The 24,636-nt window shown below is 31.8% G+C and overlaps 1 protein-coding gene across 1 annotated transcript in view; it reads right to left on the reverse strand.

The window, feature by feature from the left end:
- Window positions 1-6,508: 6,508 nt before the first annotated feature.
- Window positions 6,509-24,636, reverse strand: part of LOC129976677 (uncharacterized) — a 33,671-nt gene continuing 15,543 nt past the window's right edge. The window contains exons 4-5 of the mRNA XM_056090374.1: window positions 10,562-10,794; window positions 6,509-6,824 (exon numbers count right to left, since the gene is read on the reverse strand). Coding sequence (XP_055946349.1) covers window positions 10,586-10,794 — 209 coding nt within the window. The 3' untranslated portion in view covers window positions 6,509-6,824; window positions 10,562-10,585. The remainder of the gene's footprint in view (window positions 6,825-10,561; window positions 10,795-24,636) is intronic.

The raw sequence follows: 24,636 nt of genomic DNA on the forward strand, positions 1-24,636 counted from the left end.
TGAACGCAATAATTAAAAATTATATTTGTAAATTTTTATAAAATTTGGAACGAAATCCGTTCACAGAGAATTTGTGTACGTCTCTGTCCAAGCGCAAGTAAACACGATAACAACAAAACATAGAGCACTAGATGATTGAAATTTGCTACACAATTTCAACAGATCTGTATTCAAAATTTCAATCAAATTCACATGAGTCTGTATATTCTCATGCACGCAAATGTGATATTTCAAAAACGCAACTTGAAATGATAATTGAAATTGAATATGTAATCTTTCTAATAAAATTATATGATTTACAAAAATATCTAAGAAATGCATATTCTGTTTCATTTCCTGTTCAACGAATCATAGAAACGGTTATGTGTGGTACTTGAAAAATAAAATTCTAAGCACTTGTAATGGTCTCGGCCTTATTTAGATAGGGTAGATAAAATGTTTAATAGGGAATATGCGAGAAAGCTTTGGGACGATCTCTTCCAATAGTTCATATTCTAGTCTAAAATAATTGTCATGAAGAGCATCAAAATATTGAAATAATATATTGCATAGCGATGTTTTTATTGATTTAAGATGTTTAACTAGCCATCAAATGTATGTCACTTTATTGGGTTCCACCGGAAGAAAATTCACCGCTATAAGAATGAAAACCGGTATGGTGGTTAATTTTCACCATCTTAATAATGATGTTGGGGCAAATCTCCACCAGCAGATGACGGAACATGAATCGTACAGGAGAGTAGTCAGTAATGATTCAACCATAATTCCAGTATATTGCTGCTGTAATGTCCTGATCGTTTAGTTTAGCTGCTGACTTTTAGATAGGTCATGGTAGCCCAAGTACGCTTATGTTACTCTGTCGGGCACCCACATATTGAACCGGATAATTGATACAGAGAGCAGAGAGGGTGAAGATGTCCCGAGGCTAATCTTAAAGGCCGTATGAAGATAAAATGTTATTGAATTTATGTCATTTTTAAAGTAAAATATGACAAACGGGGGGAAAAAAGAAAAAAAAAAAAACATGCACCAGGTATTGTTTATTCCTGTTAACCACTGACGACATCTGGTGGGGAAATAATCGTATTATGCATTCAGCGTCTGGACTGGAGGTAAAGAAGGAAAGTACAAACATCTATTTTTCGGGAGTATATAAGAAGTAATTAATTTGAGAGCTATAGATATTAAATAAACGTATAAAAGAAGACGCGGTGCGTTAAGATAGCTTAATTAAAAGAGATGTAAAATAAAGAAAATTTAAATTTTGATTTTCTTTTAATATTCTTTAATTTAAAAGAAATCCCACAATTTGCTGGAGACATACAAAATGATCGAAAAAGGACACGATCAACGGAGAAACTAAAAATGCTTTTCAATAATTTTTACAATTATAATAAACAATAAATTCAACCCTGGCTAGTGTTTTTTTAAAGATATATTGATAATTAGTTTTTGCATTCACAAGTTAAAACACTCTTTTTTTTTTTTTTTTTTTTTACTTTTTTTACGTTTTAGACTTCCTTGAATAAAAAAATAATAATAAATAACCCCCTTTTTTTGGGAATTATGACTGTTTATGACGCTTCATAACCAAATTCGTAGATTTCTGACAAATTTTGAACGAAATCCATTCACAGAAAGTTTATTTGCTCATCTGTCCAAGTGAGCACAATAATTATAAAATGCATTAAAACTGTATGGATAAAATTTAACATGCAATTTTAGAATATGAATAATAGTTCCGCAACAAATTCTAAAACAAATCCTTTCAAGAGTTGACCTTCTGTTGGTCGGTACATTCGCACGCTTATCAATGCAATAAATTAAAATCATAAGACTGATAGATAAGTGGAAGAAATATGATAAAGAAAAAGATCAATTTAAAAATTATTACTTAGAAAAAAAGAAATATTTAAACTGACCCTGCTTCTAGAAAATGGAACATCTCACCAATAAAAAAAAATTCTTGGAATGAAGCAGAACAAGCAGTTGGTTTTGATTTTCAATCAAAAGCCATTTTGAAAAATGTCTCTAAATATGCTTTCGTGTATTATTTGCATTTATCAAATGCAAATAACCAGCCTCATCGTACAATTTAAAAGCCTATCATTTTCTCCTGATTTCCATAGCAGACAGTTCTAGGAAATTATATGAATATTTAGCACGTAATTGAGCTGTTGGACAAAAGAAATAAATTCTGTCAGTTTTTTTTTTCTTCTTCTCAGATTGATTGTTACGACTGATAGCAGTATTAAATTTGTAAAAATATAATAAAGTTAAAATATGTCTGGTCAGTATCGGCTTAATTATGTATAGTCAAGTTCTCTGAAGCAAATGATTGCTGTATTTTTCCTCCAGCCTAAACTGACAAAAAATTCAAATGGATGCAAAATAAATGAGAGATGGATCTATTAAAAATTCTAAATAATATATTTAAAGTGACTTCTTATGATTCATTTAAATTTAATAGCTGCCTAGTGGGACTATAAAAAAGAAATAGCATATCTCTGCATTTAAGTAAAGTGTATAGAAGAAGAAGAATACATCAAACTGATAGCGCGCTCCTTCTGATACCAAACTATTACACTTAATGAAAGGCAATAACGAAAGACTTGGTTAATCCGGACATTTTTAATTCGGATTGTTCTTGGTCCTTTCTGTTGCCAGAAAGTTAAGCTTTGTCAAAAATTCCAACTTATTTCTTTAATGGGATTGAAAACAAAAATTACTTTTAATTCTGATTTGTTTTCGTAATTTAAAACTATTTGTTTTAGCATCCCGGGACTGCAACTTTTCAACGTTTCTACCTATCTAAGAGGTGAGACGGAGTTCTTCCGAAATTCTTCAACATTCTTTGACCTTGATTTCCGCCCCTTAGATATTTTTTTCTGTTACGTCACCCCCCCCCCTCCGTTTGTAGGAGAGTGTCGTGTAGATTTTTAAAAGTACAATTATACCAGAATTGACAATACAATACTTTTTAATAATTTTAAAGATCATTTATACAGTTCATTAGCTCAATCTCTCTCTCTCTATATATATAGTTTTTATTATACTAAGTATACAAATAGTATCGTAATCGTCAAAAAATTCGAATTCGAAATATTCATGAATCACATTTTTGAAATTATATCTGTCGGTATACAAAATAATTCAAAGATACTTTGTGCTAGACGAATGAAATTTCGAATATAGTCTTTGTACCAAATCTGTAGTCTATTGTCAAATTCCGAACGAAATAAATTCACAGAAAGTTTATCCGTACGGCTGTCCGAATGTAAATTAACTACAAAATGAAGAAAGCTATATCTTTCAAATTAGAGGACATTTACATAAACGGGGGAAACAAACAAACTATAATGCATTTTTGGAATTATCTGCCTGTGAAAGCGGCAACACAAAAAGGCTTTAAGTTAAATGAATAAATTTTTCCCCAAATTTGTCTGTTTTTGTTTATAGTTAAATCCTCTCTCTGTTCGATTGCAAATGATCACAAAATCTAAGAACTAGATTGTTAAAACCAGGTAGACCGTTTTAATAACTAAAGCATAGTCATTATCACAGATTCTCCGACCCACCCGAAGGCACACGTAATAAAAATACTGAATGGCCAGACTACCGCAAGCCAACACTGGCGGGAACTGTGGTTGGGTCCTAAAGGCCATCACTGGCCACGGTAAAACCCTTCCCTAAGGAAGTACGTCCCGTCATCGATGGGAGGAGCCAATTCCCCCACCTTTTCGTGTACCCTCCGAGGTGGTGAGTTCCAACCACCATGCCGGAAGCATTTCATCCTCATTCCGAAGTGTCCCCCAGGGGGTTACACAACTAAAGTATAAAAACTTTAATTTTGAACAAAATCTATCAAATAGATGACCATCTGTACAAATTCATGCATGTAAACACGATAACTCAAAACCTCAATAACCGATATAAATGGTATTAGTTATTTGACCAAATGCCTTGTGGCAAAGCCATAAATCGTTTGGAGAGTTAAGCCTGTCTTCAAACACTGAAGTAGTTTTCGAATTTCAAGTCTTTTGAAAGAAACATAAATAAGCATTCAGCAGTCAAGAAACGAAATAACTCGGTGAGTGTTTCTTACTATACAAATGCAATTATATATGGACACAGATTTTAATGTTCAACGTATTTCGACGCGAGATTTTAAAAAATATATATATTCTAATGATACGAAATCTTTTTTTAAGAAAATATGACATGAAAAATTATATCGAAATTTCTTTAAGTCAATCTACATCGGCGTGAGCAATTATTTCAAAACTTTTTAAGTACCTTTAGAAGAAGAAAAAAGAGCCGATATTAATGTAATAATAGACTTAGTTTTGTCCTAGGATGAAATTAAATAAGTAAGAAAATACGCAATTTTATTCACACATAAATATAGAATAATTGACAATTATTGAATAATTTTTAAAAACATTGAACTTAGTTATTTAAAACGTTTTTTTTTTCATACAAATTTCTTATGAAAAAAATATTACTACAACTTTTGACTATATTCTGTACTTTATAAAATTATTTTATTACTTTGTAATTTGCTGTATAAAAAAAATATTATTTCGCTACTACATTGATATATCAATTCCTTAAGAAAATAAAGATTAAGAATATAAGAAAATAAACTAGAATATAAAAATCATGTCAATATTACTAACTACAATATTTCAATTAAGTCAGTTTTCACATCAATAGCTTGTTTGTTTGTTTTTATCTTTAAGAGAAATTCGTATCGGAACAGAAAGAAAAAAGCAGATTAAAGGCCATCATACAAGGACCATTACAAATAAGCTATTTTTTATGGGTTTTTAATGACACTAATGTTCTGTGTATATGTAAATATATAAATTAAATCTTATATAAACCTATAGATTTTATCCTATTTAGATAAGATTTATCAAACTTGCATTCAATTTAAGAAAAAAAGTTACGGTTTACTTTTTGAAGTTCAAAAAGAACAAATAAATTACAAATTAATGAAAGATTAAGCCAATTTTTGTATATTTTCCAACTATAAATCACGGAAATATCTCACAAAATATTATTTTTACTCTATTTTAAATATCAAAAAATTAATCCTTTAAAAGATATCAATCTTTTTTTCATAACCATGCTTCTTCTAATTTTAATAAATTCTTAAAATTTAATTAAATATGCAACCAATAACCATGCTTTTATTGTTAGAATGAAATCCAAACCAATTTCATTGTTCCATCAAACCGTACAATCGCATACTTTGCCAATGTTAAGATTGAAATAAAAATATTTACTTTTTTTGGGCAATAATAACGAAGTCAGATTTTCACTTACATTTATTTATATTTTGCAGCATATATGTCTTTTAATTTGCATATATATATTTTTTAATTCAGTAATATTTGCACAAGATTGCCTTCATTAAATTCACATTTTTTGTCACTTAAATAACAAGGCGCAATTTTATATAAATGCATTTCGTATTAACACTAAAATAGTCAAGAAAGCAATATTCATGAAGACAAGGTAGTCGTTAAAGGCGGCTAATAATCAATAAATGTGAGTTACTTTTTATGTACTTAAGTAATCATTAATAAAAACATTGAAGCGATTTTATATGAAACTACACGAGCTGCTTTAAGCTATAAATCACTATTTAGGATGTAACAAACGAACATCAATAGCACACTTCCTCGATATGTTTGTAGTTTATTTGTTGTAGTGACAAAAGTATTATGTGCATAAGATCTTCATAAAAATTCAAATTTCCCTCACTAGTGTAATAAAAAATATTGAGATAAAACAAATTCTTTATATAACTCAAAATTCCGTAATAGATAATGCGACATGAATTCCTAAACAAAAATCATTGTATTTGTGACTCAAAAAATGTCCCGAATTGTTCATTTAAATTAAAATGGTAGAATTGCTATTTAACATTATTATCCCAAGACCCGTCAAAATGACGGCTTTAGCAATTTCAAAGTTTATAATATTTTATGGATCATCTATGCAATGGTAGAAATATATACATATTTACATTTATTTATACATCGCTTTCACACATTTTCTGAAAAAATTTTAAACTCTTTTTCCATAAGAAATTATATTAACTGATCGAAAGTGTTAGGCAGCCGTTATAATGGGGTCCGTTTTATCTCGATTATGATTAAGTTTAGAAAAAATTCCCTAATTGGATATCCTATAAATGCAAATACAAAATAATTTTTCTTGTTTTTTTTTATTAATGATTAATGAATTATTGCATTAAATGCTGTTTTCGTTAAATTATATTCTTTTATTTATATAAACTAAGCCAAAAGTTACAATGAAAACCCTGATGATCAAAAACCCGTCAATCTGACAAGTGTGGTAAAACTAGTTATATATTTAATATCGGTAATTCTAGTATTAACTTTTTTTTTTTTGTATCATGTGAAAAATAAATTTATATATTTTCAGATTTCATTTCACGCAGTAGATTGCAGCAAAATAAAGAACGCAAGAGATATTTAAATCCAAACACTTTGTTTTTTATTCAAAACTGACATAAATCGGGCAAGATATTAAGCAGTCAGCCCATCAATATAAAATTTATAAAATGTATATAATATGTACAAAACTCTATTTACATTCTAGTTTACCGACAACTTCATCTTTACAAAAATATAAGACAGCTATTCAACAAGCCGCCATATACAGTTATCTGCCACGTTTATTTACAGCAATACTGGAATAAAAAGCCGTCAAGCCATCCTCCGCAATACAATGGTCTATACAATTCGGTTCAGTTGTATGAGTTTTCGATAACTCCATCTTGTTTTAGTCTGAAAGGAAAGAAGTAGCAAAACATTAATTAAGGAATGAAGATAAATTTTGGAAATAATTTTAATTTTTTCTATAAAAATAATACAATATTTATTTTGAAAGATAATTTGTCACTGAACAATACAGTAGCATAAATAAGTAATGCCTTTACAAAAATAATTCATTTTGTAGATGTTATAAAAACTTAAGCAAGAAAAACATATTTTTTTTCAATAGGTAAAAGAAGAAGAATATTAGAAAAAAGCTGGTATATACAGCATAAACGCTGCATTTCTTTGGATATACGAATGTACCACCAAGGTGTCTTTTATATATGTATCAGTTAATATATGCAATTTGATGGAAAATTTCAAATAAGACTTATTTGAAAATATTTATAGGAACAACAGATATTGAAATTCGAATTCGATCATAAAAATAATCAAACAAACGAATTACATAATCCTTTTTTTGCATTGATGAACTGCTATTTGAATTTTCAATTACACTGGCAGTGACTTTGGTTAAGTAACCGTGTTCTTTTAATCATGACCATGACTCATGAATTATCTATTACTTTTGTACAACAGCCCTCAATCACAGTTTAAATTTTATCTAGAAAATTCATCGAAAGGAAAAAAATATTGAAACGCAGAATAATCCTTTATATATTCATACAATAATGGAATATTGTATTTTTAAGTAAACTCATAAATAAATTTAAATGCCTCATATTTCAAAATAAGAGATCATACAAAAACTACTTCAGTAAGTAGATAAGTGTTCAGAATAACTTATAACGGGATAACTTAGCCGTTCTATCAGATAATATCTCCAAACGTTATTTTCAGTCCATTGCCTTATCAGTTTGCGACCTTCCACACTTAAGGGCGGAAGCAACAGTACAGTAAGCAGAGACAGATCTCTTAAACAAAACCTCACGGGCGGGGTTCTGATACGCAAGTAATTTACGGTCTTACAACTACATTTAAGTTTTAATAGTTGCTAAATATCTGGGATAATTGCTCGGTAGTAGTTGACGCCCGTGCCACGGTCTTCCCTAGGAGGAGCCCGCATTCGGCAGTTGCTGCATCTGTTTGAAAGATTGGTTCTGTCTGTGCTTTCCCAATTCTCCGAGACCTAGAAGGTGGTCTATCGAGTAATTACTCTCCACTGTACGTGAAGGATCTATTAGCGGTATGACATTGAAAGAGATGGACTGTATGGTGAGGACGAGAAAACAACCCAAAAGATTAGTTCTTCCACAGGGTGAGAACCAAGTGGGCGTAGATAAATAGTTCTGATTTGGTTTCCGAGGTGGACAGTTAAGGCTAATTGCGAAGATTTCTGATAACTTTCTCCTTTAGAGATTAATGCGCTTGTGGACAGATGTTATTGGCTGAAACAAGGTGTCTTTTCCTGGGCGATGGCACACCCAAAAGAATACACCTCATAGAACGAAGAAAGCAATTCTGTCTTGAGAATTGTTAGTTCAGATAATGAAAATCTTATAGAAAGAACCCATTCAAGATACCCCTGATTTGCGAGAACAAAATAAACAATCAAATTAAATTGCTTTAAGTGTTTCCTGTATGACTTATGCTCTCGGAAAAATAATTCGATGCAAAATTATTCACCTAATACAAGGGCTTGTTTATTGTTAAGAAAAATAGGCATTATAATTGTTTCAAGTTGAATTTCCCTGAAAAGTTAATTTACCTCTTTTTACGATTCTGTAGGTATTTTTAACAATCAAAATTGAAAAATAAATAAACAAATAAAGCGTCAAAATAATGCATCGAATGGGGATCATGAGTCACTTCTCGAGAGCAAATGGTTAATTTAATTAATGTTCATCCAATTCTGTATCAACTAAGAGAAAAAGCTACGATGTAACAAGAATAAATAGTTTTAAATAAATAAAAAAAACAAAAATGAAGCCTCAAAGCGATTACATTAACGACAAATTGCTAAGCTAACTGCTATCATTCATGTATTAACTACGTCCCATTTACAAATTATAACAGATAGCTAGAAAAATTATTTATATAATTAAAAATTCGACCTGGAGAAAAAAAAAATAAATGCATACAAAAACAAGATACTTTTTTAACATTTCGTATACTCATGCATTTTATTTGATTTCAAAACGCCTTTTCCAAACTTATTTCCAGACTGATGTGCTTGCTCAATGCAAAGATTTTATTCCAAATGCACTCTCTCTTATTAATTTGCTATTACAGCATAGGAACAAGAGGCCAAAATGGGCTTCAGACTGAAACGAATGAAAGAAAATGATGTATCTCCGAAAAAAAAAAGGGGGGGGGCTTTACAAAAATGGTGATGAACTCTCACGGCAATTACTCCAGGAACAAAGGGTGGTGGTGACAGCCTCATCACAATCGATTGCCAAACCTCATCGCCACCTCCGCACAACTCAACAAGCCGTGTCAAAAATCGAAAATTCGATCAGAGACCACACCATATATTTAAAAACCACTTATCCATTCAGTCAGCACTTCAATTTCTCAAACGTCAACCCGCCGGGCTCTTCCCTCGCACAAAAGGACGATAGTCTGTTCTATTGATTAGCAATTGTCCCAGCGGCTATACGGGCAAAACAATACAAATTAGAGCAACACCTCGTTCCGATTACAACGGGATACTATAGCACGGACCATAGAGGGAGTGGCCCTCTCAATCTTAGCGATAAATTAACGGATGCTGGAAAACGATTGTGGGTGGGTGGGAACAGTATAGGTGCCGTGATTGACAGCTTTCGAGTGGGAAGTCTTATTGCATTTGTTCGATGGTCAGATGCCTTTTTTCGCCAGGGCCATTTCTTTTTTTGAAGGAGGTGGGGTGACTTATTGGACTCCACCCTGTAAGATTTTTTTTTAAAAAAATTATCGGCATTATTCCCTGCCCATCCTCAGGGCCAAAAAACCACACCCGCATACGAGGGTTGATCTGTAAGATCATCCCCTTACACTTTCCTTCATCAAGATGGTTCAGAGAATTCATAATTCACAGCAGGATATGAAATTTAACAGTGTATTAATCATCTTAGGAGATCTAACGGCTGGTAAGATAAAAAATATCCGAGAATCTGGTCTTATTATATTATATAATATTATCATTTCTACAAAAAATATTTCATATATAGCCATACAAAGGGTTATGAAATATATTTTGTATTTGTTCAACATTCAATTAGTTGAACAAATTTAATTCATTCATTTTCTATTTTATTGAATTTAGTCAAGAATTTGTATCTAATGCAATTTTTGAAATTTGATGCATTCAAATGGACAAAATATCCGCCAATTGTTAACAATGAAAATGTGGAATTACATATTTAGAAAGGCACAAAAATGTAGCTTTGAGTTAAAATTATTAGAATTCCTACAAAGAAAAATCTTACAATCCTCCTTAAGATGACCATTAATTTTTCACTACAAATTTTATAATCGATCCGATCCACGCGCAATGATGCAATGTGTCATGTTAATAAGATTTGCTTCCACTATAGGAAATTCAATGCTTATTTTTCATTTTTAAAAAATACAATATTATTTTTTCTTAAAGAAATAAACAAGAATATTTGTATTGCTAGATGATAAGAACCAACTGACACCCATACTAAAGCTGGTCACTACATGAAAAAACACGCAAGAAAAAATGAAGCCGATTTCTCTCATCAGTCATTTACTCATACAATCATCTGGATATGGAACTTATTTCAAAAGATGCTCACCGTTCTAAGACGGAACGAAGTTCTTCACGTCCTCTTGGGGAGCGGACGTTTTGCGGTCAGGTAAGAAGGCATTAGGCGGGACCTCTCGAAGATGGAGACGGGAGAGTCTCTATCCACTTGCCGGTGAACGCGAGCTCTTTTCTGCTTCTTTAACTGGTTGTTTCTTTGGACTAACTGGCATACCAGTTCCTTGATATCTTCCAGATTCAGATGATTTACATCGATATCAACCCCTGAAAAGAAAGAAATATATGTTATTAATAATAATGTTCAAGGAATAAGCACAAGAAATGTAGCATGTACAAATATAAAGTGGCACAAACGAGTAATGAGATAGTATAGAAGGATTTATTTCCAATAATAGACTTCTGCTGTACACTTAATTATCTAATCAAAATGAAGTTGTTGTTCACCTTGAGATCAATAAAAATCATCTTCACCATTCACTTTTAATGTCTAGAATGCAACAATAATCAAAAATAAGATAAGGAGCTACTGTGTGACATTTCAAACGTTGTACTCATTATCGCGTAGATCAAAACTGAATAATTCCCTGTAGTTAACACGCATAGCTATTTATAGAGATTCAATGAAATAATACTTATCTGACCAGTACAAATATTACTTATCTGATCAGTACAAATAAGTTGCAAAATGCATTTAATAAAACACCTATTTTTTTCCCATTACTATGTTCTGCCTATCCATAATCGGATGCGAAATGACTCGCAACTTTGACTAAAAATATGAGTTCTTATTGCATTTTAAAAACTAATCTTTATTACCTTAAAAGATTAATACACGTTTTTCGAACAGTGAAATACTGATTAACAAAAAAAAAAAAAAAAAGAATTCTAACCTGCCCATCATAGAAATTGTGCCGGTGCAAAATAAAATGCAAATGAGAACCACATATATGCCAAACACTGCTACATATGCAATACCAGCAGAGACGATATCAACTTGCGTATTCATCATTAAAGCTTATATTACTTATACTAATAAGCTGAAATTGCCTTTTATTTTTGTATTGATCGGTTTTCAGATAAGTAACAATCTGTTTCATTTTTATAATATATTTTAAAACTCTCAATAAACAGCATCTTATCTTTCATAAAATATTATGATCAGTATTCCCATAGTTCAGACAGTATATAGTTTCCTTTGTTATAAATATAAGGAAAAAAAGTATTATGAGTGTGATATCCCAAGTAAACATTACTAAGAGCAAATATGTAACTACCCTTAACCATTTGAACTTAATCAATTGCAAGATTTTTATCACTAATAAAACACAAATAATAAAAGTAAACCGATGACTAGTCTCTGTAAAAGAATAAATCATCCAAATTTAAAGCCTTATGTAATACCAGCACATGCCACCCTCTATATTCCCAAAAGAACGCGAGTAATACAATCTACTTTATATTTTAAGGAAACTCCCAAGCTGCTCCCTGTATCAATTACATTTCCTTCAATAATTAATCATTTTCCTTAGTGCCTCCTAAATTCCAATGACACAGATGTTTCAACAACAATGTCGCAGACTCAGTCCATTGCGCAAGATCTTCAATCTGTTCCCATAGCAATTACGACTGAAGCGAACCAAAGGGAAGAGGAGGCGGAGTCGCTAGAGAAAGAATTCTTCGAGCCTGACGTCACGCATTTAACAGATGGCAGGCGGACTGCAGAAAACCAAATACCTTTATATAAAAGAAGGTACAATTAAATACGGTGGCAAGAAAGCTAGCTGGGAGGGTCCGGTCTACTTTCTTGTCGTCCCCCAGAAAGTGACCTCATCTGAGCACTTATTACTTTACTCTTTGATGTGTTGTATCGAAAAAAAAGAAAACTAACTTCTTCGTTTGATTACATATATTGTTTATTTTTTTTATTCATAATGTTTCGAAACGGTTTACCTGTGTCGTGCTGGTGACCGCATTTCTCTCACGCTAGTCATGTCCTGATTGGTTGAGGGTGGCCTCACAGACCAATGATTTGATGCCGAGGCGGGTTCAGAATGAAGTGCAGAGGGAGTGATTTGCATGTAACCTTGTGGCAAAGGTATCCGGATTTGAAGGAAAATATCTGATAGCAGAAGTTATTGCTTTTGTCCTCCCCCCCACCGCCAATCCTCTCCCCATCCAATAACATAGGCGTTAGTGGCAAGTATCATGCATGAATTGCTGCTCTCTTTGAATTTTTTTCCTCCGCTGTTAAGGAATAATGAATCATTCTACTAATTTTCGAGGCTATTTGCAATTCTTTAATAGGCAAGTTTGAATTTTTTTCCTCCGCTATTAAAGAATAAGGAATCATTCTACTAATTTTCGAGGCTATTTGCAGTTCTTTGATAGGCAAGAAGCAACTGAACAAGCAGATGTTTCTGTAACTATTATTACTGTATATTAATGAACAGATTTATATATATCACCGTAAGAATTCACAATAAAATTGAGAGAAAATCAGTAAGTTGCACGAGATATATGGTTTTGATTAAATGATATTGCTCTATCTATCGTTTAAAGAATACGAGATCTTTTGCATATATCAATGATATCTCATTTAAGCAAAGAATGATTTACAAATGCTGGAGTCTTCGCAATGAACTACTTTTGAATCGAATGCACATGCAAAAATAACTAAAATTTTTATAATACAGAGCGATAGTTTATTATCATGTTAAAAATAAGTTAATTATTTTATATACTGAAAGAAAAACTTAGAATAGGAAGATTTAGGCACTGTAACAACAAATAAACCAATAAATTGCATATATGCTCACTTATTAAGGCAATTTTTCATAGCAAAAACTACAATTTATTTTATTACAGTATAAACCTACATGGCCGCTGAAAAACATAAAAATCGTAACCTTATTTTTTTTCTGAATTTTAGATACGGCAGACACTGATAAATCTCAGAAGTCATAGTAATTTTGATGCTTTTACATATAATAAATTTTGCATCCATCTAACTTTGGCATATTTAGATAAAACAGCAAAAGAACATCTGATTTTCCCAAGTGACATCAAAACTGCAACCTAAAACTTCTCACTCAATTAAAGAAACCTAGAGCTCTTCATCGCAAAACTGAACTTACAATCACGAACTTAAGCCATGCCCTGTGCATTCAATTCAAGGAAGCTTCTGCATTTAGCCACCCAACAGAGGCCGGATTAGGCGAGATAAATCGGGCCTTTAGTCGGGCCGAATGATCGATCATCTCATTCCAGTGGGCACGAAGAAGCACAAATACGAAGAACAATTCCAAAAGAATAGATCTCGAAGAACGCATTACCTTACAAATCACGTCTCTTGCTGGTAGCAGAGGGTGTGCCACACAACATACCTCGCCCGCTTCCATTATTCCACCCCGTTAAGAGAAAAATAGTCCATTCTTTTTCTTCTCCAGCCGATAATGTTCCACCAAGAAGTCCACTGCATTATCTCCAGGAACTAAATCCTGAAGTTTATTACCTTTTAAAAGAGTCGGCCGTGCTCCATGATTCACGCCATTAGAATCTGCAGGAGGGCTTACTGGGAAAGTGGAAACCATAAGTTTCGCACGTCCTGTAGTAGCAAAAGGGGGGTACCAATAATCTCGCTCTTGTTCTAGTACCTCCCCCAACGGATGTCCTGCGTCGTTATTGTGCCTCTGGAATGGAGTGGTAGTCACTTCGAAAACGACAGTGCACGTGCCTGGCACGTGTGGAATGAGAAAATGAGGCACAGGGGAGGCGTTTCAGAGCCCGAACCTCATAGTGATGACTATGAACATGACGTATTTCATTAAAAATGAGGAACGAAAGAATGTTTTTAATGATTCAGAGAGGTGAAAGGGGATTTTCCTCAATATATAAATTTATAAAAGTTTGATTTTATGATATAGTAATAACAAGGAATAAAAAATATTTCGTAAATTTTTTTTTAAAGTTGAAATCTTTTAGATTCAAAATTTTTGACAAAAACACTTGCATTTACTTTAATATGGTAATTAACATTATAAAAAAAGCTAATGGAGAGTAATTTTTATCTCTCTATTTATGAAATAACCATCTTTTTAAGAGATTGAATGTTTAAAATCATTTGTACGAATTTGTCATAATACTTAAATATTTATAACTATTTACATGCGAAATGAATGGGCTTTTATTTAATTTTCAAAATTTAAAGTTTTATCACATAAAAAGGTGTAAATACTGAATGCAATATTTTGAATTTCACAGGAGTATTTGTAATACAGAATATATATATATATATATATATATATATATATATATATATATATATATACACACATCGAAATTCGATAGTTCAATGTCTCAAAACTTTTGAACACATTTGAATAGCCTGAATTTATTCTTGCTGAGAATTATGCATCCGTTTTATCTTTTTAAATAGTAGAATAGCAGATAAAAAAAAAAAAGCTGATAATTATATATTAATTAACCACGTCACTAAACAACTAACAGAAAAATTATCTTTTCTACAATAGAGGCAAGATATCCGACACACGAATGTTATTTTTATCTAGAAACATTTTATTGTCATTTTTCTAAATGAAAAACGATAAATGTCCTTCGATGTTCATTGTTCAAAAAATTTGTTTGATCCCAGGACTTCAGTTTGAAATGTACTATTAAAATATTTTTTATGAATTCTATAATTAAATCAATTCAACTTTTGAATTATAGATTCAATTTTTAAATTATCACTACGTAAACTATGATTGAATTGTGCACAAAATTAATCCATAGATCTAATATACAGTCCCCTTCTACAATTCCATATGTCTGTACATAATCGTAATGTCAAAGCTCCCGCAACATTAAATGAGAGACGAGATGGTTTATCCGAAGCGTATTTTCCCGCTCAACCCCCTCCTCAAAACATAATGGAGGGTGGAGACCGAACAAAAGTAGATTTCCCCTCCTATCCTCCAATAATAAATATCTCTCCCGCCGCACACTTTTGACTTTAATATTAAACCGCCTGCTGATCCTTGCGCACAGTTAGGGCAGCACACAGAGCACCAGTATGGAAGAGCATTGTCGCATGGATATTACCCATTATTTGATTGATCTGTTGACGTAATCCGTAAAGCTGCTGTTTCTGTAATCGGATAGAAGGAAAATGATTTTTTTTTTGCAACTCAAGTGAGAGGTTGAGGGGGTGTTCCACATGGATTTTACAAGGCAGCTGCAATCGTGATCATATAATCCAGTCAGGGTGAAATAACTATGATTAATACCAACTATGCTGAAAATCGTTCTAAAAATGATTGAATCCAGAGATGAATTTTTGAATTTAATAAATGTTTGCTGTTAAATGATTTGCGCATTATAAAGCTCTAACTTGTAAAACTATTATAAAAACTTCTACTTTTGTTTTCTAGACTGAAAAGCTTTCTTCTTATTGTTAACATGTTTCTTATCGTTAAAAATAGTCTCAGATTCTCTGATTTATATCGTTGTGAATTATTAAGGCAATGTACACACTTGAAGAAAAAACATTTTCATTATATTTTAAATATAATTTTTTATGCAAAAAGAGAACAAAAAGAGAGAGAAAATTTTGTTTCTAAAAGCACATTTTTCAAGCTTCACGAAATTTAAAAAAAAAATAAAAAATAACTCGTTTTTTTTCGTAAATTATCCAATGAAGTTGATTTAAAAGTTGACGCAGAAAAATGTAAATAAATAAAAAGAAATGTAATTTTTACTAGCTGCATTTTGTGATGCCTATTTTGCACAAAGCCTACATTGTTAAATAAAATAATGCATTTAAAACCGTCTGTTTTTAATTTCCCTATTATTAAAAATAATTCAAAAAATACATGTGTTCATAGAATTATAAATAAAACGGCGGTACAACTGCTGTTATTAAATTTTCATGTCATAAATTAACGCTCCATTTTCTTATTTATTTACGTATAGAAGAAGTATTTAAGGGACAAAAATGAAACGACGATAATTTTTTTTTCACGGCTAAAACACGTGAAACAGACGGAAAAAATAAGGAAAAACTTTTATATTTCCACGAAAATATTTATAAAAAAAATCAGATTCCAAAAGCGAATTAATCACTCATTTCACAATTACTAATCCATTTTTCGCGCCAAGATATCCCATCCCCCCAGCCCCACGTCATTTCTGATTCAGCTGTCGAGGCATTATTATGCACGTATTACATGCGGGTAGGTGCAATTACGGCCGGACTGCAAAAACAGCTGTTTTTAGCGGCTCGCTAACGTATGCACGGGATGATGCGACGCATGTTTTCCCACGGTCCTGAACGACACACATGGCAGGCAAAAAGAAAGAAGTCACGGCACCTGACCAACCCCAGTTATTTACTTTATTTCAACACTTCCAGCCCTCGAGCGAATTATTGAAAGAAACGAGCGGAGCGTAGTAAAGATAATAAAAATAGGGATTTAGTGAAGATGAAAAAAAATTATCACACGCAACTTTTTCGTTATGTTTTGTGATACATGTTTTGAATTTCTGTAGGGTTGCAGCTAACAAGGATTGTCGTTGGTACTGGCAAGGTTTTGATATGCAAATTTTACTTTAAATATCAAGCATCATTAATACATCAGGTTTCATTGCCCCAGCATTTAATTTTCATTTGTTTAGGCTTATTTTATTTGATTTCATTTAGCACATTCGATCTAAAATGGAGTTAAGATATTTTGGCTTATATTCGAAATAGATTTTATATGGCACGGTAAAATGTATTAACAATATACAGCGATATTAATTATAGTACATGCATTAGACTTTATAAATGCTTATTTCAATTACTTTTTAGTTAAACGACACAATTTGAAATACGTATCTATTTTGATTTCGATTTATAATAGAGCATAAAAGAAGAGATATTTTTGAGTATTAACGTGAATTTTGTCTTTTGAAATAAATTATGCTGGTAGTTTCATTATCGCTTTTAATATCAAACATTTTAAAAAACAATATGCACGTGGATTTTTAAGCAAAGATTTAGCACAGATAAAATATACAGAAAATTTTCATTGCAGTACACCTAGAAATTGTGTAAAATAAAATTGATATAAGACTAATTAAGTAATCATTATTGCTATTCACTTTTTGGTTGGAAAGCATTTTAATTTTCTCAGATTTGTTGCAAGTAAGAGATAGGAGAATTATAAATTCAATCTCTCTGTCCATAAATGAACTATAAACCCAATTAAAGCTCAAATTTTTTCATTTGGATGAGTGCTGATAACAGGAAGCAAGAAAAATATGCTATCCTTCCTTATCATAGTTTTAATTTGTAAGCTTTTTTTCTTTACATATAACTTTTAAAACTGCTGAACAACGTGTCTGATGCCGTCTTCAATTCAGAGTGCAAGCGTTATGCAATGGTATGTTATCAATTTTAAATTGTATTAAAATAAGAATAATTCAGTTTGTCTTTTTAGATTCCAATGTATGGAAGTAACAAATGAATTTAAAATCTTTTAATATTAATATACCAGTTAATATTTTAATTATAAAAACAAATCTGAAATTAATTTGTAACGAAAACAAACGATTCCAATATACATATGTATAGCAGACTGTATTAAGGCATATGAAATATCTGATATCTTTTTCGAGTATAAGAAACAAAATTGAGCTCTTATTCCATACCATAATTTTTTACTTTTCCGTACACTCATTACAGAAAAAATATATTAACCGTCACAAACTTCGAACTCGAGATTTTGTCGATTCTCTACGTTTCAGACCACCTTGAGTTCGAAAAACACATTTTTGGAAAATGTCCATCTGTCTGTGATAAAGACAACTTAAAAACGCTTTGAGCTAGACGGGTGAAATTTGGTATAAGGTCTTAACACTAAATTTGTAGATTCTTGTCGACTTTTGAGCAAAATCATTTCAGAGGAAGTCTGTCTGTCTCTCTGTTCGAATATAAGTTCACATGATAACTATAAAACGATGACAGCTGGATGAATATCCTTCGCCACATGCCTTTAACATCTATACTTTCTAGGGTAGACAGACACCTATCAACTTTTGAGCCAAAATGAATGAGGAGTTGACCGTGTGTCGGTCTGTACTTTCAGTTACATATAAACTCAATGACTTAAAGATATTAAATTTGCTATGAGATTTTGTGAGTAAAGGTGTAGCTTTTTAACAAATTTTCGTTTCAATCGATTGGGAAAAACGCATCTAAAATATAGATTCTATTTTAGGATGTTAGTAATCGCATGGCAGGGATTAATCGCCAAATAGCTCACCAAGGATCCCAAAATAGATTCACAAAAAATGCTAAATTCACGCCAAAGGTTAATGTTTCGTAACTATCGTACGCTAATACCATGCAAGGCGTTCTCTGGTATAACATCTCTAGAGAGTATTCGAGAAAGTTTTTTGAAGACCACATCCACAGATTTATTAGAACATGGGAAATCGAAACAATTTATATATCGCCAAACGCGGGCGATAGAGCGGCATATCTAAACTCTACCCCAGAACAATTAGCTGCGCGACAATCCGAAGAGTCCAACCACCTGATTCATCGGAAGAAAAAACAAACCGAGCTCCGATAGAAATCAGGTTTTAAACGAGCAATAAATTAACATCAGAAGCGTGAGAAATTTCCTCCAAAGTAGAGGCAGCTGCAAACTTGCTGGACAATGCTGCCGATAATTATAATTACTATAGAGCGACGTAAGAAGCAAAAAGGGTTCATAAAAATATTAAACTGGAACCGTAACCGCTTGCGTGTGGAACCGTGATTTAATGATGGCTGATAGGAGTTTAGGCCTAATTCGTTAAGATTTTTTTATTTTATTTAAGTCAATGAACCATTCATTCGATGCTACAAAAGTCTGTACTATAATATTAGAAGAGGATGTCTCATTTAGTAAGACCTTTAAAAGGTTAATTGTTATTTTATATTATCAACTCCATGAAGATCATCGCATTGGCTCCGATTGGCTTTGGCCTGGAATAAAATTAACGATAAGAGAGTAATTAGCTCATTTTTATATTTTACGTTTTATTTTTTACACTTTCTTGAATAGTTTCAATTCGCAATTAAAGTAATTAATACTAATGTATGTAAATTAAAATAAATGATTTCATGTTTATCTCTAGTTTAGTTCAACAACCATGGATATGCCATTTGATTAAATGTTTCGATATAGTATTGTTTTTACTAATCCATCACTTGATTTTAATTGAGAGTTCTGACAACATAATTAATAGTCGCATTCAAATGTTAGCCTCAAATAGCTGGTAACTAGTTTCAAAATTTTTAAAATGTAACAACTGTAAACGAGTGATAAGTTCATGTATCATGTTTAAAAATTCAAATAGATAAAAATTCTTCAAAAAATTCATGAATATATGAATTTTAATTAAAAAAATTAAATTATTTTTAAATAATTTTCTACTTAAATTTAAATAAAATAATTATTTAGAGGGCATAAAAATTACTATATTATCCATTTGATATCGACTATGATTGGAGGAAAAATTACAAAAAAGAAAAATTTTCTTATCGAGAAAACCCTTTTTATTTTTTAAATACAACACAAAAACAGGCAATTGTTTTTAAGTACAATAATAGAATATTTCTACTTTATATCGCAACAACTCTACATAATTATACAGACCAAAAAATATTATTTTTCATTTAATGCATTATCTTGTGAGAAAATCTCATTTTCAAGCAATTTTTTTTCCCTTCATTCTTTTTTTGCTTGACAGAACAATGGAATGTTTCAGTCTCTGACCGTACACCGGCTACGAAACGAAGAAATAATAAGACAAATACCTAAAGAGTAGTAATTACATATCCTACTAAACACACAACATTTAACAATGCATAGCACTTAGCATCCCGCTGTGCAGATGGATCGGACCGCACACATTTTAAAAACTTCCAAAAAGATCTTTTAAAAAACTTCTTTTTTGTTTTATCTCGAGTGGTGGAATCTTTCGGACACTGAAATTGAAACTGACAAACAATGACATGGGCGTGGTATACTTTGAATCCAACCCACGCCAAACGTTCTATGGTTTCCCTATGCCTCAGTTCTCCACTGGTGGTCATATAAAAAAAAAAGCTAATTAGATAGTCTCTATTGGACCAAGGAAAAATTAGAGACTAGTATATTTGTCATTAGAAGTAAAAAAATAAAAATCTCCTTTGCAACATAATCGAAAAGTCATTGAGATAATATTTTTTTGGTAGTTGGTATATTTCGGTCACAGCGGGTGTTTTCCAACTGAAATCCTTTGTCTAGTTTCTTTTCATTGTTTATTATGCTCCCAAAAAGATTTGGTGGGGTTAAATATAAATGACAGATACGTTAAATATAAATCTTAACAAAAGATGAAAAATGGTCGCTACAGGTAATTTCTAGAAGATGAAAGCGTTTCTTAAAGGGGCAAGCTGTATATAAAAAAAATATAGTATATATTTGATATAAATGATATCCAAAAGCTTCATTCCAGAATTAAATTGTGTTTCAATTCATTTAGAATCTTATAATAGAAGATTCTTCCGACTACATCGAGGGATAATATTTGATTTTAAAAATGTTAAACTCACTCCATTTACATCAGAAAATAAAGATATATTTGTTCACAATAATTATCTTTACCCACAAAAATTCAATAAAACATAATTATTAAAAAAAAATTTTGTTGCATCGGGCAGTAATAACAACCATTATGAAATTAATCATTAATGGATAAATGTTAACACGCGAGAAATTCTAATATCAGACATCAATTTATGGAAGGTATTCTAATTCTTTCATCAGCATTTCAACTGGTGGCATAAAAAATAGAATAAGAAGTCGTTCCTTAAAAAAATTATATTTGGAGAATCAAATTACATGAAAAATAAATTCTGTATCTTTTCCCCCTCCCAATTTTAATTCTGACGATGCTCAGAGACTAAACTGATCTTTTTTTATAAATCGCCATCCATATGCAATATATAAACTCTATCTGCTTCTCCATACAAAATATTGCAGTTCCTCGATGCCGTCCTCTATATCTTTATTATCTTCCATGTCCGTATAACACATCTCTCCGCCTACTAATTTACAGATCCATTGTTCATCCTCTAGAGCAATAGAGAACAACGGAGCTGTATCGAACAGATTTATTCGAGGAACCTCATCGGCTTTTCTTTTCGGGGTGGTCTTGTCTTCAAAACCTTCCCAATCGTGTTCTCACTAAACCCCAAGAAATCTGTTTCGAAACACCACCAATTTTTTTTTTCTTCCGCAACCAATCGGAGAAACGGTTCCAAAATGGTGAAAAAAACCCGTGACGATTTAGAATTGCGGGATCACAACAGGGGTGGTCTGCACTCCCAAGTTCCCTCACGTTGACAGGTAGCCTTTCAGGCAGAGTAAATCAATCGACTATATGCAATCGATTTTTTTTTTCCAATGCACACCTGTCGGTAGAGTTCTTTGCTGCCATATTCTATTAAGAAGACAAATTCGCATGATCCGATTTCATCCTTGATGGATTTACGGAATAACTGACTGATTGTCCAATTGCTATTTTAAAAAAAATCGTACACAGAAAAAAAAATTATTTGTATCACGAAAATGAATTTTGTTAGATAAGTAATTTGTTCCACATGAATTAACATCTTCAGCCAAAGAAAAAGATTAATTTTCATTCCCATCCGAAATATGATATTTGAAAATTGTGCCAAAAACTAGAAAAACATTAATTAATGGAAGTAATTATACAGCTGCGAATCGACACCAAAATGGACATTTCGCAAAATGGTGCAAAAAAAATTCTGATGCAACATATTTCTAATATTAATTGATGCATTATATAAATAGACAGTTGCGCAATAGGTTGAAATAAATTTAATTTAAGCAGCAGACTTACATCTACTATCCATTTTCAGCGCGAATTGGCTCTTTTCTCCAATAATGGTGAGATGACAGAATTTGGAGATATTTGGTACAATACATTGAAACATTTTAATTTATTAATTTGAAGCAAATTTAATAAGTTTTTTAAATGCTACACATAATTTTTTTCTACGAATGAAAATTTTATATACCTCTTTTTGCTGATTGCGTTCAAATCCCTCTAAGATGCAAAATCGTCCAAAAAGAGATAGGCAGTGGCTTTCTAAGACAAAGAGTAAATAATTTTCCAATGTGAACTAGAAATCCACGAAATGATAGTTGGTTGCAGCATTTAATCTGCCTCGTATTTGAAAAGAAACTAGTGTTCATAATGTAATTAAATATATATATATATATATATATATATATATATATATATATATTTATTAGATTCAAAACATGGCCATCAAACCAGTGTAGACATCTTCACGTAATATAATTAATGCGAAGTCCACTAATTAGCCATATTTAAATGCATCTTGAAATTTCATTTCTTCATCGCTAGATTTCATAAATTACAGATAGCATTGAGAATAAAAATAAACTGACAAAGTTGAGTGTAAAATAAAATTCCCAAGTCATTTATTATCGAACAAAGTCACAAAACACCCCTAGTTAAAAATTCGAGACGGAATATACAGCAACACCTGTTAAAAGAGTAGAAAAGTCAGTTATAGCACCTGCATATCTCACACAAACTGACAGTCTTCCGATAAGTCTGATACTTATTGGATCACCTGGTAAATATACAAGTGTTTAAGCACCTGCGAATAAAAAAGACATTCCCAATTGCCCAACAAAAAGCCATCTGTTGTGCAAATCTGCGAAAGTGTGGTTGCAGTTACGTTAATGATGAAATCTAACACTCAAGTTCCCCTCCAAAAGATTTCCCTCCATATTCAACAATGTTTCATCCCCCTTACTTTTCAACCATTAAAAAAAATCTGAGTATATACACATTGACTTGGGGTTGGTAGGGGATACAAACACCCTATCAGAATGGTACACCACATTTCAAGTAACTCCCCAAACCTTCCTTGGTGAAACGTGTCAAGACGGGCTCTGTTATGCCCGTTTGGCAGCTGCTTGCCAAACATAATCCGTACAAACAGGTAAAGAAACAGTTTATACTTAGAGAAATAGGTGTCTACGAAAGCCTTTGTGACACAATCGTCACACCTGGCGAGAAGGAATGAATATATAACCTCTTCCAGTAGAAACTTACAGGAGGCACAATAGTAGGCAAGCTCCCCTCCTCTACCAACCTGTGGATGCTGGTTATTGGTGGCTATAGAAGACATTGTAGCCTTGAAGAACTGATGTTAAAGCTAACACAACTGGTGGGCCAGCATTCTTCCTATGTTCATGGTCCGGATTCAATGCAGCATTAAATGGTAATCTGGTTTTCCGTGTTAAACCACTTACTCAATAGTCTACACCCCTCAAGCTGTGCTTACTGTTTACTGTAAGAATATCCTGGACAGTGTGGTATCTACTTTTAACGTGAATAAAGACTTGACTTTTTGTTATCTATTTTAATACGTTAAAAGGATTGACTTCCATAGATTTGTGCACACAAAATATTAAAAAAGAGAGAGAGAGAGAGTCCGATATTCAAATTTCTTTTCTAGTAATTTAAGTAAAATATTATATTTCTATATTTTTAATTATTAAAAGGATTATCTGATTACACTTGCAAAATTACCAGACTAGCTCCTATATAACTCTGGAGCAATTTCAGAAGTGGGTGTTAAACAAAAATAAATATTTCTCGGAATACATTATGCTTTTACAATCAATGCAATTATTAATGACATAGAATATCTGATACTACTTTTTTATCACTTGCTACATCTAATATTAAATATATATACACATACTAATGCATATCTTGCTGTCTTTCAAGCCGGCGAAAGAATTATTTATCCCCCCCCCCTTTCAATCATTACCACATTGCACTACTCCAATTCACCAATAAGAAATGAGTAATCAGAAAGATTCTTCTGCTATCATCTAAATGCATACATGAGATTATTAATTTAAATTAAATACATTACGTAAAAAATATTATAACTACAGGGATTATGACAGGCCTCAAATTCTGGGGAAAAAATGACTCATGCTTTCAGATTATAATTGA

Source organism: Argiope bruennichi, chromosome 7 (assembly GCF_947563725.1).
Source record: "Argiope bruennichi chromosome 7, qqArgBrue1.1, whole genome shotgun sequence".
Taxonomy (NCBI): Eukaryota; Metazoa; Arthropoda; class Arachnida; order Araneae; family Araneidae; genus Argiope; species Argiope bruennichi.